This window comes from Amblyomma mixtum, chromosome 2 (genome assembly GCF_055824585.1).
Source record: "Amblyomma mixtum isolate Tamu chromosome 2, ASM5582458v1, whole genome shotgun sequence".
Lineage (NCBI taxonomy): Eukaryota > Metazoa > Arthropoda > Arachnida > Ixodida > Ixodidae > Amblyomma > Amblyomma mixtum.
The window spans coordinates 260,684,699-260,704,302 of NC_143013.1; the positions used below are offsets into that span (position 1 = coordinate 260,684,699).

Here is a 19,604-nt window from a genome sequence, read left to right on the forward strand (position 1 = left end):
ACATGACTCTTCAAAAAGCGGATGGCTTGCCAGTGCCGCATCATTGCGAAGACAAACAGTGGAATAAGTAAACCTTACCTGTTAAATCCGTCCAGATTTAAAATGCCGATTTCCCCGAAGAAATCACCGGCCTTCATTTGAGTGAGCACTTTTCCAGTTTCACTGCAAAGGAAACACACAAACAGAAATTCAGAGAAATCCGTAAGAATCAGGGTTTCTTTAAGACTCGCGTAGAAGTGTCATGAGTTCTAAGACGTAGTTTCTTGAAAAATGACAGATTTTTTTTTTTTACATAGAAGAGCAACATTGTGTGGATTCTTCCGGATACATTTCAACCATTCGGGGACAGGAAAGGGTTATTTAGCGTGCAGTGAGGTCCCAGTGCAGAGGCGTTTCCGAATTTAGGCTGCATCAAAATACACCTGTAGTGACCGGTACTGAAGCCGCAACTGAGGTCGTCAGCCGAACGCTATAACCACTTAGCCATTGCGGCTCGCCTTCTATATCCTACTTATTTTAGAAACGCTTGCGTAAGCCAGTAGATGCACTGTAGTCTCCTGTAAGCTTTCTAAATAGTGGCTGGTTTCAATATCCTACAGGAACCGCTCGGCAGCGTGATTTAGCATTAAAATGTCGCCCGCAAAAGTGACAATAAAAAACTGCCAGCTTGAAGTGTAAGGCTGCTAAAGCCACTAAGGGCCAGATGGTGATTCAGGAAATAATATGGACTGTCCTGTTATCATCCTAAGCATGTCTTACGTTACAGCGGTTACACCTCCCTGTTCGCTGTCCTGTGTAAGGCTTTTTTTATGTTACGCTCCTGAACCTATACCCCATCTCACAAGCAGTTCGCCACGCTGTGAAGGCTGCCGCGATTTGAGCCAGTGAGAACACCGTGCGCTGCAAAAGATGTTCCTCCGCTCCCTTCACCCTGCGACTGGTGGCTCCATCTCTGGGAAGGTAAAAGCACCAGTGTCCATCTGCTGCGCGCAGTAGTATCGGCCTACTCGGGGGGCGCCATGTTTAAGAACGGCGACGCTCAACTTCGCAGCAGGCCTCCGCAGTGCTTTGTTCGTGCGGGCATTCTCTGCTAATTTAACCATTGAATGAAACGCTCGCTGTACTTTCAAATCGTATTCCTGAACTACTTTCAATTACTCCGATAATTGTTTAAAAAATAGTCGCAACCCCGCTGAAATATTTGGGGCACTATTTATGGTCTTCCTTGGCCTTATTGGACGAGAGAGCTCTACCTTTCAAAGCACTGGACACAACTTGTGAGGTGAAATATACGTGGACTGCATGCCAATCGTTCAATGCCAGGCCATATTTCGAATGTGGAAATTCGCCCGTACATCTCCAGCAGATACTGCTCTTGAGAGGTTAAGGCTGTTGCTGCCTGACAGATGGACTAGCCTTGCGGTCACTACCAGGACTGCCGCGGACACTGCTGCGCCGTGTCGGCCCTTCTAGACGCATTTTGCGGTATGGAATCCTGCTTCAGAGTTGTAAATTTATTCAAGTTTTCCGGTAAAATGTTCTTTCATCGAGTACACAGCATTGCAGCTAACTTTGTGCGGTCGTCGTGATAGCCTAATTTTTCCCGTGCAGTGCTCATTGCTTGGTCTAATAGAGAAGATGAACTTTTAAGGTCAACGAGTTGTCAAAGCACGCGCTGGCGTGGCCGAATCGGGAATGCGGGTGGGAATACAGGAGCGCCGGTTAGGAAGAGAGGAGGATGTTCCAGCACGCTTTGCGAACAAGCGTACTTTTAACGCACCTCGCTAAAGTTCATGCGGAATGCTCCGGTTCTTTGTCCCAAGCCGCACTCCGCGGAATTAAGTCACCGTGAGAGGTGGCCAGAGCTAACCAAACCGAGAGCTAGAGGACAGCACGTGCCGTTCAATTACGAACGCGCCGTCTAGCACTAATTAATCAAACCTGCTTCGCGCCAGTCCGGCGACCCAAGAGGATTACTCCGAAGCCAAAGGCTTAACTTTTCGAGAGATGGCCAATGAGGTGGCCTGAAAAAAAATCTTCACCGGAGTAATACATCACCACGAAGGGTTAGGGTTCAACAAGCTAAGTTTTGTGACCTGCTAACAAAGGAGGCAGAGGACATGGTGTTGCTAGAATAGTGGTGTACGATTAATTATTTCTGGCCGCTCAATTGAAAGTTCAATAGAAGTTTTGCTGTGTGCTGCCAGCTTATGCCCTAAATGAGGAAACAGTTTAGCAATTCTGAACGCATTCATTTTTTGAAGTAAAAAAAAAATCTTCGTTCCTGTGCCTGAAACACTTTACACACGTGCTCGGTATCATCGGTATCATTGCATATATTGCCGACCAACCATTTTACAGCGACAGCTGTAATAGCTTTGTACAAGCCATTTAGTAGACGAAATTTAAGGGGTACAATGACAGCTGTGTAACGCGTTACACGGAATTCGTTAGGTGTATATCACCCAGGACCCAGCGCCCAGTACCAGCGAATAAGGCACTCCACCATAAAACACAACACAACAGAGGCAGCCGCCGCCGTGGTGGCTGAGCGGTTAAGGCGGTCGGCTGCTGACCCGAAAGGCGCGGGTTCGATCCGGGCCGCGGCGGTCGAATTTCGATGAAGGCGAAATTCTAGAGGCCCGTGTGCTGTGAGATGTCAGTGCACGTTAAAGAACCCCATGTTGTCTAAATTTACGGAGCCCTTCACTACGGCGTCCCTCATAGCTTGAGTCGCTTTGGGACGTTAAGCCATAAACGAAATCAAGCCAAACAGAGGTGACCCACCAAAAAGAGAGCGCAAGAACAAGATGGACGCAACCAATGGCTTCCAACAGCGCACCGAAAGTTACTAGAACCTACTAAAAGCTATGACGCTTGTAGATAAAGCGCAAAAGGGCAGGAGGTTTGTGTCAGTTGCCGTGGACCCAAGTACTGAGAGGCACAATGTCGCTGCACTCGTTAAGACCAATAGGCCACTGTCGAACTAGTTCTTAACTCGCGATTCTTGACAAGAAGCTCAGCCGAACTCAGCGGTTTAGTTGAACTGATGACTAATTATGGTAAGGGATGATATACCCCCCCCCCCCCCCCCCCTTAAAAAAAAAGGAACATGTGTATGGCGTCAATTACGACAAGAAAGTCATTAATTCTTGTAAATCTACATAGGCGTTCAAGATTGAAGTTCCACAATTACCTCAGTAAAGGGTCACTAACTGCAAAACAAGAATTTTAAGACACAATATAGCTCATAGCGACGCTGGCATGATTAAGAGATACAGCACGAGAAAGTAAAATTGAGTGCTTTAATGACTTTGTGGGATAGCCGATACTACTCAGAGTAAAATAAAATCACGGTGTTTAGTCTTTCAAATTACGAAAACACCCTGTTTAAAAAGGTTTCAACCCATCAACAAATCAAGCACTGAATTATTTTGTAATCACATGCTAAAACTTTACATTAAGACAAGCAATGTGATCTCGTTAACTATTACGTCAGCTTCTATTGCCCCTTGAAGAGGCCATCTTAATAACTTCTGCTTCCAATGGCTAATTACAAAGTTAGCGGTATACTTGCTGGCTTGTTTAGCATTCTCAGTTGATTACTCCATCGCACCAACTTAGTGCCCTGAAATCGTTAAGTTGCGTCGCGCAAGCCATTGCTATTACGCTCTGCGATAGTTCTTATAGCATTTACTGGAGTAATAGAACCCGAGTGTTTGCATAGAAACTGTGTATTCATTTGTGAGCCTGAACTGCGTATTCGCCTGCGCGTATGTGGCCGTGGAAAGCGCGAGTGACTTACATCAGCCGCCAGAGGCAGCAATAAGGCTTGCGGCGAGCATTAAGGCGCCAAGATTGCTGTAGTGGAAAGAAGTATTTTTAACCACCCTTCCCGTGAGCGTGGCTGTCGCCTTTTCAACGCAACGTCGCTTTTGCTAATCTGGCCGGAAATGCCAGCACGCGCATGCCCCTCTGGGATTACGTATTTTGACTTATTTGATTGTTACCCCTAAAGTCCTCAAAGAGAGGGCAATATAGAGAAGGGTATAAATAGAAAGTGTGGTCACATGTCCGTTCACATTTGTTCTTCTATTTGTAGTAAGCCGAGCTTCTGGTCGCACCTTAATTGTTTTCTTACACTTAGAGGTTATCATATGTGTACCAATTGGTGGAACGCGTACAGTTCACAGTAGCAATCGCAATACGTACAGACATAAAAAAAATGTTAGTGGTTTAGCTCTGGTTAAACCTAGAGGATTGCGAAAGCAGTGAGGAGAGAAAGAGAGGCGATGGAGAGTGCGCGGCAGCGGCGGCGGCCCCAGCACGCTAGCTATGCGCCGCTACTGCGCATGCGCAACTGGCGAGCGTGGCGGAGGCACCTCTGAGTCACCCGCGCAGCGACGGCGGCAGCGCGCCAGCTGTGCGCCGTGTGACGTCACTGCTCCTCGCGCATGCGCAGTATGGCCTTTCCTCAGCTCCGCGAAATGGCTCGGCGACTAGCGTAGTCTTGCTTTCGCAACAAAAATATTTTAAAGAGGAACTTGTTGAACAAGGAAGCAAATGGACAAGTGAATGACCCCAGAATATGAAACAAGGCAGCTACAGTTCCATTACACGTTTGGATCTCAGCAAACAGGTTCTCGAAATTCAAGGTCTATTTCTGTGGCCATGTACGACCGCCAACTTTCACATTTAATGACAGCACCATCCAACGAATTAGTTTACATGTGGCGACAAGTGGCAAAAAGGATGATGCCGTCGTTGAAAGATGCCGTGGCGTATCGAAAGAAATCGTCGCAAAGAGACGGACGGTAGGAATGTTTATGTTCCCCATGTATGTTCAGGCTTGGGCAATAAAAAAGAAGCTCTGGAATGGCAGCGTAGCGCCCCTGTGCAAAGTGAACTGCGGCAGGTATAGGTGCTCGGCGGCGCCCGTACCTGATCACTTCGAGGATGCCGTCGGCGATGATGAACATCTCACGGGCGACCTCTCCCTTGCGGCAGATGAGATCCCCGGGGGTGAAGATGTAGGCACGCATCTTGAGCACTAGGTCGTGCAGGAACTCGGGCTGGCACTCTTGGAAGATTGTTACCTGTCGGTGGAAACAGGCGCAAGAGAGAGAGAGAGAGAGATGTTTATAAAGAAGCAGAATGTAGAAAATCTGCTCACAACGGGTTTAGAACCAGGAAACAAACGGTTTCACGCATTGCTATCTCAACGCCCCGTGAGCACCAGGCTTCGCGGCGAGAAAGGGTTATTACCGCAGCTATTTACGTCACTAATGTGTGCCTCGCAAAGCTTACGCTGCGCTGAGTAAGGCCGGACCCCAATAATGGAAGCACGCAAAACACAAGAAGCTCGTGTGTACCGTTCATATCGAACACTATACCATCGTCAGTATATCATCATAGTCATCACCAGCAACAACAAATGCAGCGGCAACGGTGGTATCAGTGCAGGAAGGACCAAACTAGGGGCAGACGTCAAGCGTCCATTTCAAGCTCGCTCTTGTAAATCAGATCTTACATAAGGAAACTTTGCTCGAGGTGACAGCGCTGCCCGAGCTATGCCTCAAGCGGAAGGCTAAGGAAGATCGCTCAGTGAACATATACAGTCGCAATCCACCTTCAGCGTTCACGTGTCCGGTAGTTTTGAGGCGAAGGGAAGAGCAGGGAGGCAGAGAACGAAGCCGCACTTAAGCACTGACACTCAAGACAGTTAGGGTATTTGTTGTAGGCACCTTCGACTCCCACCAAATGCTCTGGATCGAGAACATTATTTCCAGATGTCACCAAAGAGTGCAATGAATGCACAACATTTGCAGCTGCATTGGTGCCTCTTCCATACTGTGCGGCTACGTTGAGGATGATGTTAATGAACCATGGCTCACTTAAATGAATACCTAATAAACGCACGAGGGTCTGAAAGTGCAAGACAATGCCACGACTGTGGCTATGATTGTGATAATCCTTTCAGTTGGTGGAACTGCTGCCTTTTGAGCATGTGAAAACAAGGAATGACTACGCCAAAGTTTCGCAATTAAAGTCTGTTGAAGAGCTTTGCCAGTACCAGAGCAGGTGTAGATTGCAAAGATATGCAAGGGGCGGAACGGGAAAGTGTTAAAGGCTCCTGATATTTAAGTAACCATAATAGCATAAATCCCGACCTCGCCAATGTTGCTTCAAACTAAGGCAAAAAAAAAAGAAAACAAAGAACACGCTAAAAATCGGTAGAACGTCTGGAACAAACCTTTTTTAGCGTTTTGAGATTGACGTGGAGCGCCAGCTCGGTCTTGAGCTTGTCTGGCAGGCAGCCGAGGGCGGAGTTGATGTCGCCTCCACCCTGCATCCGCCCTCTGCATCGACCGAGGCCAAGAAACGTATGAGTTGGTCGTACAAGAAGGCCACAGTCAAATTCGATCACTCCGTCGCCCAAAAGTCGAGTAAAACTGCGCAACGCGCACACAAAATGGCGCAAAAAAAAAAAAAAAGGCACTGCACTGTGTAAAGAACACTGGGTGCAATGAAGTCCGATTTTTAACCGAAGTAAAATTCGTTTGTTTCGCTTTTTCTGGCTGTGTTTACGTTCGTTCTGCGGATAACTACGTATTTAATGGCGATAAATTGGGAGCGGAATGCGGATTATATCTTCCCTCCACTGCATGCAAACATGCGACGTTCTTGATGGCGTCAATACTATTACGGGCTGAAGATTTGTAGGCCCTGTCACACTAAGACAGCATGCGGGGTTTATAACTACAGTCTGGAAGAATACTTTACTCAGCAAGGCTTCGAAGTACGGCGCTGCAATCGATGGTGTGGCAGTGACACCGATGAAAAAATGTCTCTAATCTCGCATGAAATTGGTCCGAGGCTCTTTGGGGTTAATAAGGGAGAGACCGTAGTCTTTTTCCAGAAAGTGAGAAATTAAACCAGGTTAGAGGATTTTTGGGGGTGGGTGAGAGAGTTGTTCAGCTAGGCAACAAAAAGAACTGGCATGATTGATGCGAAGAGGACAGGCTAGGGGGTAGGCTGGTTAGCTAGGTGACGACCCTCACCGCCCGATATACCAGGCGTTTCTAATTATTTGATACAAAGTTTTCTGTTAAAATCCCTGAAAGATAAATCTGTGCGGACCGCACATGCGGAATGTACCGGAAAAGGGACAATATTTACGTGGTAAGTGAGATGAAAGGACGAATAATTAACTAGAATTACCAATTAAGCAGTTTAATCTTTTATTTAGGGCTAGCATTATGTTGCGAAATATCATGCCGCCAAGATTCACAGCAGGCTCAGTTTTAAATAAAGTCGAATCAGCATTGCGGTTTGAGCTAAAAACACGCTCATGAAAACTCATGAATTTGGCGTTCCCTCTTTGCGCATTAGTCAGAAGGCACCGCTCAAATTTTTAATGCAATAAATATTTCAGTATTTAAAAGGTTTTAATACGCAGGATATGTCGACGTTGTGTCTTTCACCACACTACGTGCAGCAACGCCATATAATGAACGTGCAACAAGGGAAAGTCAACTTATATAGTATTCGGAGCTGTTTTTTTCCCGTTCGATATTTCGACCAACATTGCCAATTCCAAAATTGTTTAAATGTGGGCTGAGTTTTCATGCTGATGGCTTTCATTTCGCAATAGAATTTCTTGCACTGAAATTAAAAATAATAAGTTGGATAAGTAATTTTACTTCAATATTCTTTCAATCTTTCGATTACACTCTGCCCCGCAAATTAAGTACGCCTTACGAAAAGTTCATCTGCATAGAACACACCGACGTACCTCTTGCAGCTTTTAAAAGAAAAATCTGTGTCCGATAATTTTAAAAACCACCCTCTTTATGAATGAATGGAGAAATTAATGAACGGCGCCGGGGCAACTAAATGACAAAAGGCGACAAAACTACTGCTACATATTTACGGCGAGTAAGGCTTAACATTATGCTGGTGATTATAAGAAAATAAATACCAGAATAAAAAGATGGGGGCACTGACCGTTAATGAAGAATAAATAAAGGCCTCAATATAGAGGAAAGCCAGGTACTAATTGCCAATTTGTCTACGAACGCCACATTCGTGCCGTGTTTGACTTTGAACCTACGGCAGTCGTGATGGCTGACCCGAGCGGAAAGCGTCTGATTCAGGGCTGCTTGTAACTTCCACTCGCGATGCGCGTGCTCTCTCGTTTCCTGGGAGGAGGAAGCTCTGGCACTTTCGTATAAAATCTTGGCAATTCATTCTCACACCTAGAACTATAAACACCTGCGGAAAGTGTCAACGACCTCAAGGGCGGGAACTGAGCCCCATCGGGCAAAATGGATCTCCTGCGGGATTACACTAACTGCAAAGTTCTCGCGTGACAAAGGGCGGAAGCACCCGCTTGTAGGGGAAAACCGATTAGAATGTGGAAGTCCTTTATTCCCCACACTTCACTCGCGTTGCCTTTAGATAGGAGCCAGAGCTACACGGCTGAATAGGGAGGGAGGTTGAAGCAAAATAGAAACTGACTTCCAGGAAGACGTGCCTCAGTATCAATGTCTTCGGAGAGGCTTAAAAAGACGAAAATAAAAGGAAGACCAAAAAGGAAAGCAGAACTCAGTTTCCGAAGAAGAATATCAATGTCCGTGCACGAGATAGATCGTCGTCCGCAGAGCACCACACATCGTGATAGCAGAGACCGCAGTGTCTGTGGTAGGCATACGAAGTGCGTTGAACTTTGAAGCAGACGAGGGAGAAAAGGTTCTTGTACCCGAGTAGGGCTAGCCTGGGTGGAGAGGGAGGAGGTTGTGAAAGGAGGGTTGGCCGGGAAAGAAAGTACTTGAAGCCACCAGGATCGGCAATGTACAGCCGGAGAATCGGGGGGCGTTGTCGGCCGCAAGGGTGGGCTCGGCGAAGGCTCACCCTTCCCTGCCTTTCCCACTTCCGCGGAGGCTAAATGACGGACCCTTCTCGCCCGAGGGAGCCCCGGCCGCCGTCCATTTCGGGATTTGCGCTATCATCCACTATTAAAGCGGACACTGGCGTCAAAGACCTCCTGCGCTCGTTGTTCTTCTGGTATATAATCTTGGCTTTATTTCTTGCTTTTCGCTCGCAGTATTGGCGTAGGCCAAGAGTAAAGGAAGAAGTGAGAAAAACGGAAGGCGAAAGAAAAATAGAGTGAGCGACAGGTGAAAGAAAAACGGAGCCAGCCCTGCACGCCGAGAAGGCGTGAGAAAAATGGGGAAATACAGGAGAGGTGAAGAAAGACGCGCGGGACATTCCTTCCCTAGCTTCGAGGAAAAGAGGCAATGGTTGAACGACAGATAGGGAAAGATAGGAAGTGGGCAAAAAGGGGATATGAACCTGATGTTGAAGTTACATCACTGCCGCTGTTGAAAGCAGTCGATGATGGCAGTAGGGAGGATGGCTACTGGTACAGGAAGCGTAAAGAATGTCAGCCGTGTATTTTACTTATATTTCTCACTCGAAAATGTTTCTTTTAATCATCTTTGGGTCTTAAACCTCGTCTTAAAAAGTGGGATAGGAATTCCTGGAGTCTATCCAAGCGCTGGAAATGGCCACATGTAAGAAGGATGTGAATCTGGTTGCGTAGCTTTTCCTCATAGCCGAACTTGCATGACATTGCAGCGGAGCTGTCTACGAAGCCTGCGGAAACGGGAAGCTACCGGCATTCACAGCTCTTGGTGACAAAATAGACTAGCCTTCAACTTTATTACCATTGGCGCATGATAGCCTAAGATGCTTATGCGCCAATAAGCCCCGCACACAACTCTTTTACCGATTCAAAAAATGGTACTTCTGCCTTGCTCTGTGAACGGGAGAAGTCAGGGAAAGCTTTTTTTTTGCCATTAGTTAAAAGAACACTGAGGACAAAATGAAGTTGGGCTGCATCGACAGATTACCACGTAGCGATTATAAAGACGCCACTTTCACTGAAAACTGGCCTTTATAAAGAAGCAAATGTTAAAAAGTGAAGAACAGCCGTTTTTGTAAGCAAACTGCGGGGCGTCTAGATAGTTTTACACCACGGATCTCTGAGGCTTGGATACTCCGCCATTCACATTAAAACAATGATCTCGGAGTCTACTTATGTCTTGACGTCACGGGTTCTAATAAAGTGGCAACAAAATTTTGAAATCCAACTTTTCGTTCCTAAATGAGTCTTTTGTTGCCATACAAACATCAGCTTAGACAGAAAGAGCCAGAAAATAGAATTTTGTTGCAGATAAACGCTGATTCAGCGTTGTCCTCGTGTCCCATGGAGCGTGCTAAAACGGGGAGACGTTATGATTGGCTAGGACATGAGCTGCACTTGTTTTAGCGCCTGTGTATGTATAGAACAAGTGGATCATTGATCAGTGCTCTCAGCACTGTTCACTTTGTGTCCAATATATGTGAAAAACGTTTGCTTTTCCCTGATGTTAAAAGGTAAGTTTTCAACCATTCTGTACGTGGAGAAGTTTGCTGAGCCCTCGTTCGCGCAACATCTACGAAGTAGTGGTACACAAAAATAATTTAGAAACCGGACTTGCTCATGTACAAGTAAAAGATTACTGCATACACCTGAACTCAATTCGAATCGCGTCTACTATGACCAAAAAGCGAAAGTGGGAAGGTAGTCACGATCTTAATTGAAGTTGTAACACTTCATTACGCAGTGAAACTCGTACCTTACACGTATCTTACTACCTGCTGAAAACTTCAACGCATCAGCGAGGACGTTAAATCTCGAATAGATTCAGAAGCTTACACACCCTACTTGAGCGTGACTCTGAGAGGATTTAGAGTAAGTCGTGATTTCGTGCAAGCCCATTGACTCCCAGTCCCTTCCACACGCGAGAAGAAGAGCGACAGAGGAGAAAAAACGAAGAAAGCTGACGGATGCCGGACACCACAAAAAATTAAATTCTTTGCTCTCAGTCAATTATGAACTGACGAGCAGAATACATTTCCTAATAACAAGACAGAAATTGTTAAAGGGAACCTAAGCCCCGATAGCTTGAGTAGAGGAAGCGCACGAAATACAGCTCACAGACAAAGAATAACACGAGGCAGGCGCTACTTGCAACTTGGTTGCATGTAGCGCCTGTCTCGTGTTATCCTTTGTCTGTGTGCTTTCTTTTGAGCGCTTCATCTACTCAAGCTATGCACCAACTTGCCCCAGAACGTGTTCTACTGTAAGCCCCGATAGTAATGACAGGCGAAACAATGCCAACGACGAAAGGAAAGCAAATGGAAGGGGGGGGGGGGGGGAGGGGGGGGGGGATTGTTGCAGAACCCAACAGCACCAGCTTGTCTGCATCAGGGAAGCAGAAAAAACAACAACAACAAAAGAAAACAGGAGGGAAGATCAGCTAGAGAAAGCAAGAGCCACACATAGAAGGGTGTGCTTCCACCTGCCCAGGGGCACAATAGTCTTGCAACGCAATTCCGTTGCCGTCGAAAGGCGTCTGCAGGGATGTTCTACGCACTCACTATGTGGCGCGGCCCGTCTCGCCGTGCTTGGGAGGCTTCGGACGATCACGGCACTGGTCGAAAGTGCCTGGGGTGTGGGAACGGAGGGTGTGGGGATGAAGGCATGGTGGTAGGTGGTAGTGGGGATAAAGAAGGGAAGAAGGGTGCGTATAAAGGGGCGAGTCTTCATTGCTGGCGGTGCGCAATACGTCCCGGGCGTCCCGAAGATAAATGAAAGGCGGCGCACTGCGAACGTGCCTGCGAGGTATTATTCCGCCGGACATCAGCCGTCGAACGATTGGGGCCTTAGGGTATCCGCTCTATCTTTTTTCCCTTTTCTGGAATGGGGTGAGGGGAACAGGAAGGAAGAAGTCGGGAGGGAAAGATCGTAGGCATCGCTGCCACCGATCCAGGTTTTGCGAAGGGGCGCAGTGCAGTACAGTGCAGTAAAGATGCAGCCATCCTGAGCAATGCCCAGTAACTTTCAACACTGCGTCGCTTTATCAGGACACCAAGGACAGCAGGTCTATTTCGTAGCAGTGACCGTAAGAAATGTTGGACACACGCCAGCATCTCTTTCTCCCTGCCATTTCATGAAGTTGTGAGGAGTTATGAATGAAATACCTGAAAACGAGAAGAAAAAATTCTGAGCTAGTTTATGAATTATCAGTTGACGAGTAACCGAATCTTCGAGATAGTCATAACCTCGCCGAGTCGAAAAAATGCCTCCAGCGCCATCACCACAAGCTTCAAGAGCGAGGTTTTTACGAAATTTACCATGCAATTGCCTAACGTTGCATCTCCAGGGAAGAAAGTCGGACAATATAAGCGAACTTTAAGGCGATAACAGCTGCGCTGTATGTGTGAGAAACTTCCATTTGCCGTGCCTAAGACGACTCAGCGGAGACGAGCTCAAATTTAGGACAGAACGTGCGCAATCAAGACGGCGAAAAAAAAACTGGAAATGCAAAATGGGGATTTATTAGGGAATCAGGGCACGGTGCCTCATTCGCCTCGAACAGATCCTGTCGCGCACTTTGCGAACTGCCAACTTTCGCAGTGCACACACAACACTGCACCCGAGCCAAGGTAGTACAGCAGGAGTTAAGTTCAAGCAATGTTAGGGAAATGGGGACTCAAAAAAGAGAAGAACCTTCTGACTCCTTTGAAGTCACCGTGCAGAGCTGCAGCGACGCGAGAATAAAGCCGACCCGCGGACAGAATGAAGCAAGAAAGATCAAGGAGACGAAATGGAGCAGAAGTGGAGCAATGTTGGGGAGAGAGAAGAAGGAAGAAGGGGGAGGGGCACGATACACTAGGGCTATAACGGGAGGCAAGGAAAAACCCCAGGACCCCACAGGCGAGCACGACATTTCAATCTAGGGAACGCGTAGTTGCCAAAGACAGTCGGTACGAACTGCGTCGACGGACGTGCCCTGACAAGAGAGGGGGACGGAAGAACTGCACAAAAACAACAGACAGCAGGGCACACAAAACTGGGGAAGATGGCTGCGGTGGAGGAACAGCAGATGGGGAAAATAGGGAGGCCCACTGCGGCATGACAATCAGGGCTCTCCCTCGTCTACATTCGCGTTATTTTCCTCTACAGGAAAGAAATGGTGCGCGAACGCGAATTCTTCCATTCGCCCTGTCGCTGTGTCTTCGTCTATTTGATTATTTTTTTCTTATTATTTACTTCGCTATACGTTCAGGTGCTCTGGACACTTGCCCTCGTCACTTTCTGCTTCAGCATGCAAGCGCGGAGACCCCAATCTGGCGCATGCGTCTCAAAAAGCGTGCAGCAGGCAGTGCTGAAGCTTGTGCGAGCAGATCCCGGTGTAAGCCCACCAAATGAACCCGTCGTGATCCCGAACAGCTTATGAATTGCTCACGAAAGTGTTCGTATGAGTTTATGGACAATCATGAACGTGATTGTCGGGGTCATCCCGATCGTCATGACTACAATCATGATCATGACCTTGACTACGAACCGCTGATAAACGTGTTCTATAGGTTTATGAAAAGTTATGAATGTGATCAGCATAGTTATTGAGCTCATAATGACAGCTATGATCATGAACATGAACAGCTCATGAGCGTGTTAGTAAGATTTCATGAACGATTGTGAATGTGTGCAAGATGCTCACGATCATCCGAATCGTCGTAATCGTAATAATCTTTTCGGACTGTGAATTCAGGAACGCATTTTTCCGAGTTCGCAGTAGGTCATAAACGTAATCGCCCTCTTTATCACTCTCAGTCAATATGACAATCATGATCGTGGCCACGAACTGCTCCCGTCCAATTAGAAACGCTCGCTTCATGAGTAGGGCAGATTCCGTAGATCCGGTCTTGACTGCCCGATGCATGCTTCGAAAGCATATAGTACACTGCACAGTTCTTATGCAGCAGAGTACGGACAAGTTGGAAATGGCGCCTTCCCTTCTCGTATACGCCATGTGCAACCAACTCTGCGTGAGGTTCGTCTCTTTTTTTAGGAACGCCTCATTCCGCCATGACAACACAACGGAGAAAAAAAAGGGGGAAACCCATGGGGAAGTAAATTGAAAGGGAACACAAGAACACGAGAAGAAAAGTGCAAGAAACGAATAAAAAGGTTCACTGTGATGCGACCACCCGGTTCTGCTAGCGACAAGAAAGCGCGGCTGGCTGCCGGTTGCTGCAATCTTACAAACGACCATTTCTTTCTCTCTTTTATTTTTGTATCATTTTACGGGCCCAGGCCCAGGACACACGTGGGGGCAGCCATGGCGTCTCATTTTCTCTATTCCTCAGTCAGTAGGGTTGACTAACAGTTTGTTGCGCAAATAAGGGCCGTAACAGTGCAAAAAAAAAAAAAGAAACTTCTGATGTCGTCGTTGCTAACAGGCTTACAAAGCGTTTGGCCTCACCGTGAAACGTGGCGTGCGGCGTTCGAGCTGTATATTTAAATTTGCTGCAACCATTCTGAACTTACCGGATCTGCACGCTTACTGGCTTACCCTCTTTCCTGCGCATTCTGGCTTAAACAGATGCCTCCGAGAAAAAGCCATTTTTATGCTCGGCTGAGCTTGAGTCCGAACGCTTTTCGTGTAATCACGTTTCTCTATTTTTAGTCAGCGCTGATGCAATGGCGAGAAATTAGGCTTGGAGCTCGCGCATGCCATAAAGATAAAAATAAACTGCTGAGAATTGCTAAGAACGCTCGCCGAGAAAGCCGGTGGCTGGTTTTATAACGATACTCGCGCATACACACACAAAAAAAGGCTTGAGAGCTTATGCAACAGAATTGCCACAGACACAGCTTAGCTGTGAGCTGCAAGCGCTATCACAGTTCAGTATTGCACTTGGAACCCTCTGGACATTTATTTATCATTTTTATCCACGGTGAATAGAAGCCTTACACGTGACGTCAACGGCGCAATCATGCCGGACCACACACAGCTTCCTAAGGGCAAATCGGTGCAAGTTGCGATTATCAGGTTAGAAAAGCCAGAAGACTTTCACAGTGGTCATGGCCTACCAACATGGCGGATCTGACGCAGACCGAACGGGCCAAGTTATGCTTTGAGCAGGTTCTTACTGTAACAGGGTTTGGCAGGAAAGCAACAGCGAGAGCGGCAACAGCTCCTGAAGCGCGCAGCACTGGTTACCCACCTCGACCAGGAGTAGTCGTACCAACGCTGCACTCTCCTTTGCATCTGATGAGGGACTTTGTGGTGCCTCATGTACAGCTTGGCACCATCCTATAAAGAGGGAGGAAAGGAAGCGAAAGAAAAAAAAATGACATGGGAAAATCACGGCGAGAGCAGCGCAAAGGGTAGGGTGAAAGAAATTTACATTTACGCCTTTATGTGTAGGCAATGGCAGAGCGTCAGCAGCTGTTGATGCCTTTACAAGAAGTGACGTCCCTTCCGGTCTGGTGACGTCACTCCCTTCCAGCCAATGGGCGAATTTTATGACCGACGATGTATTCTGGCCCAATATAGTTTTCAATGCTATGGCATTAGTAACAGCTTCCCGGTTTACGCGTGGTGAGGCTTACACAGACAGTGTTTATAGGCGCTGGCGAGACATTCATTCGTACAGACTCACAGCGATACTTCGAGTGAAAAAAAAAAGTGTTTTCTTGGTAAAACTTTGCTTAATACTGAGAGCCCTTTTCTCGCTTTCAGAAGACGTCGAATTTGGCCTCTGCTCCCCCCCCCCCCCCCCTCCTCCTAAATACTATTTTTTCTTCATTAGGGCTGCCATTTAAATCTGTGTATGATTGCGTAGTGGAAGCCAGCCAGAAAGACGGCCATGCGGACTTACCAACTCGCCTAGGATGCAATATTATGACCAATTATAGCTGAGCTGTCCATTTTTTGAGAATGCGCATACGTGAGCGTCATAACCATTGAGTATTGATATAAGAACCATTTTTGTGGACGTCAATGTAGAGCAGGGAAGAATTACTCATTAGCATGCACTTAAGCGTAGCCATGCGGCTACGAAAGTAATATACACAGATTTCATTGAAACTTAATAGCCGAAGAAAAATTCGCCCTGGCTCGGGGACAAATTTTTCCATTGTTCGACAAATATTCTATCCTTTGACTGGTCGCTACGTCTTTGCGCATTTCTAATCACACTTCAAATTAGAGATTTTTTGTTGGTGATACGAAGATCGCCTGAACAGTGATATAAGTAAACCTGCTGGTCCTTAAAATGTGAACAGACTTATCACCATACATGTTATCTTTCTTTAATGTGCTTAGTCTTTGCCATAAAACTGATGGTCCTCCTATAGACACAGGCCTGCTTTGATGATGTAAACACATTTCTATTACCCCATTTGCAATGTGCTTTCGCCTATTTGGGCGTTGTTTTCAATCGAAGGACTACCTCCTGCATGCAATGAATCAGAGCGTGCGCTGCAGTCGCAATTCCTTAAGGAGTCGCCATTACAAAAAAGCGTTTTCCATTCAGGCGTTCCTGATCTTTTTCTCTTTTCCGCCAATACTCACTAACAAACCGTCATGCTCCCCTGAACAAACTACACTCGCGCAGACAAAACCTAACCTAGCCATCCTCAAGGCCACCGTTTCTTTTCCCGTTGACCTGCTTCCCTATTTCCCGTCCTCCCGCGTCCCGATACTCCCTTCTTCCCTATTTGCTTCCCTAGCGGCAAAAACACGCCGTCGGGACAAAACGGCGGAAATCAGCGGGGCGTAAAGACATGTCTCGTCTCAATGGACTGCAGTACACGCAGCGACCATGGCCGGCCATAACATACACACAGCGATGAGCACCGCCTCGTCAAGGCGACTGCAGCTGCGTGGTTGAAAGGCCCCGGACGCCTGATGTCAGCGTTTATTCGATCGAATGGCGACTGGAAGCGGACAGAAACGCTGACCATCGCCGCTCATTGGCCCCAGCCGGCCGGGAGGAGAGAGGCCGGCCTGCAAGCGGTAATGACAGCTTCTACCTGGAATCAGTTTTTCCTTGTGCCTTCCTGCATCCTTCTAATCTCTGATAGATGGCGAGGATGCAAGAGCACGCCAGAAAGGAGCGCGACAAGTATGGCGGAGAAAGAGTCACGAGGAAGTGCTTCTCGATCGCCGCGAAATCATCCCAGGGTCATATGCTCTCTCTCTCTCTCCCCCCCCCCCTTCCCCCTTCCGCCAGCAGACCGGGCTTTATCCGATTTGTCGCAAAATGAGGTTTGCCACCGTTTCTGCGATGCGACGCTACTCCTCCGGCCAGCCAACAAGCCGACCCGCTGGCCTCTCATGCGTGTCTGTAGAAATGGAGTGGTACGGAATGTTTGGGGGTGGAGCTTGTACGCCTCTGCCCTTGAAGTTCGAGTCGAGGGCAGCCTGCCATCGTTGAGCGTTCTCAGCGGTGGAATACTAATGGTTAAACAAAGTTCAATCAGAAAAAAATTGCTGCAATCGAAGTTTTCTGCACTGCTCGCAATGGCGTGGTACTAGCTTCGAGAAATGAAGAAAACGTAACATGGCGGCCAAAGTGGGTTGAGTCAAATGCGTGGCTGCTTCAGTCTGGCTCAGGTTTTGCTGCAGTTTTTTTCGCCGAGTTGCCTCCCTAACGAGGTGTGGCTGCGCTTACAGTTTTGCCCCAGGCCCTTAACTACAAGCGAGACAGAGAGAGAAGAGTTGTTTAGCGATTGGCATCCCTAGCTGACCATTCTCTATCCAACAATAGTGGAGCAGCCAAGCTATACTTTATCTAAGCGCACAGTGTCGATAGTAGAGGAGCTGGTATCGCCCCTTGAGGACTTTCTTGACCTTGCGGATTTCATACTCTGAGAACGTTATGTATAACTAACTGCAGCCAACGATGACTATTCGCGAAACTAGACTCTCACGCGTTTATTGTGGGGTGAACATAAAGTAGAAGTTCTTTCGTAGGCTTCAAATACCTTTATAAAGTATGGTTCGAAAAGGAGTTAATTCGCGCAGCTGTTCCGATGCACCACGTACTTGCGTTGCAGTACTTCTGTGAATTCGATGGTTTAGAAGAACGTCAATTTGGGCTAGATGGTGCATTATTTGAGACAGAAAAGGAAAAATAGCGCTGCAAAAAAGACGTACACAAGAAAGACTGTGAAAGCGCAAGTCCTGTGTCAGTCTTTCTTGTGTACGTCTTTTTTGCAGCGCTATTTTTCCTTTTCTGTCTCAAATTTTCTGTGAATTCGAGAACCGGTCAACGCCTACTGGGGACACTGAGGCAACGAAGCGTCCCACAAACTCATCGTCCTTAAAGGAAATTCGCGTTGGAACTCAATCTTTGAACAAACGCATCTCGAGCATTCTTTGACAAAAATATTGAATTTTGGAATCTTGTACGCTACTGTTATGGAAATGTTGAAGGCAATGGTCCCTTTTTCCGAGGCGTAGCAAAATGTTTCTTTTAAAGTTTTTCCGTCGCTCGCATCGAGCAGTTAAGACTGCCATAGAAAACCAACCATAGAAAACCGTTTTTGACGACAGTAAAAGCGTGAATAGCAAAGAAATGAAAGTCTGCTCATGAGATATATGCTGATATATTGATTGTTATAGTGAAACCTTAGAATATATGAAAAAATTGGGCTTATAAGCTCTTTCCCAAGACGTGAAAACTGCGCGAAAGACGAGGACATAGGCAACGAGGAATACACAAAACACCAAAAGTTGCGCCCGTACTGTTTTATGTGTTCCTCGTTTAACCTTATGTGTTTAACCTCGTTTAACCTCGTTTATGTGTTCCTTGTTTAACCTTTCTGGAAGTATGAACCAACTAGCCCGCAAGAACGTCCTACTAACGCTCTTTTCCGCTGAAAAATGCTTTTGCCGAGAATTGGTGGGTATGTACAGGGTCAAGCACACTTAGATGGAACACGGCTCCGCGTGGCTGCGCACTCGCAGATCACCCTTGTGGCCAAGCCGGTAGCAGACCGGTGCAAAGGGGCAGACGACAAGGAGCACCACGTCGAGGTCCCTCTTTCTGTGCGCCACTGTGCACTGATTCATGAGCGGGTTAGATGCAATGGCACTCCGCAGGTACGTGGCCACGCGGAGCCGTGTTCACTATAAGTGTGATTGACCCTGTACATGACGTTAGCAACCATCCGTGCTAACTCAATGAAAGTTTTTGCTGAAGGCTCGTGGCAAACTTACCAGCAATCTTTCAAACTCCAGGCGGCTTGCATTCCTGTTCGTAATTACATTGCCTACTTGACCTGGAAGAAAGATAAAAGGCGTAGATATATATGAACACAACGTCGACCCGCGAAGGGAAGCACTGCCAGTTATTCGCTGCGATTAAACTTCACATACCAAATTAGTGAAACCGTGCAGTGACTAATAGTAGTTCTATATTCACCTGCTCGGGACAAATGTGCAGACCCATAAAGCGAAGTTATCCTCACTGACAAAATATACGCATGGACACAGTTACAGAAGCATGATATAATATACGGCGCAAGCTAGGGACTCGGCGTTGTTGATATCGCCAGGGCCTTTCCCTGGACCCTTATGTCTCAAGCGCTGCTACATCGCAGTAGTCACTGGCTATCAGGCGCATAATGGCCAGAAGGAAATGAAGGTCGTTTTTCTGCAATGAAAAGGAGTGATGGCTGGAAGGACGCGCCGAAT

The 19,604-nt window shown here is 47.1% G+C and overlaps 1 protein-coding gene across 2 annotated transcripts in view; it reads right to left on the reverse strand.

Moving 5' to 3' along the window:
• The window catches only part of LOC149363749 (uncharacterized), a 295,934-nt gene that overhangs the window by 23,030 nt on the left and 253,300 nt on the right, over positions 1 to 19,604 (reverse strand). For both annotated transcript variants that reach the window (XM_089573697.1, XM_089573698.1), the window contains exons 7-11: positions 19,128 to 19,189; positions 15,124 to 15,212; positions 6,254 to 6,359; positions 4,942 to 5,096; positions 79 to 162 (exon numbers count right to left, since the gene is read on the reverse strand). In XM_089573697.1, the coding sequence (XP_089429823.1) occupies positions 79 to 162; positions 4,942 to 5,096; positions 6,254 to 6,359; positions 15,124 to 15,212; positions 19,128 to 19,189 (496 nt within the window). The remainder of the gene's footprint in view (positions 1 to 78; positions 163 to 4,941; positions 5,097 to 6,253; positions 6,360 to 15,123; positions 15,213 to 19,127; positions 19,190 to 19,604) is intronic.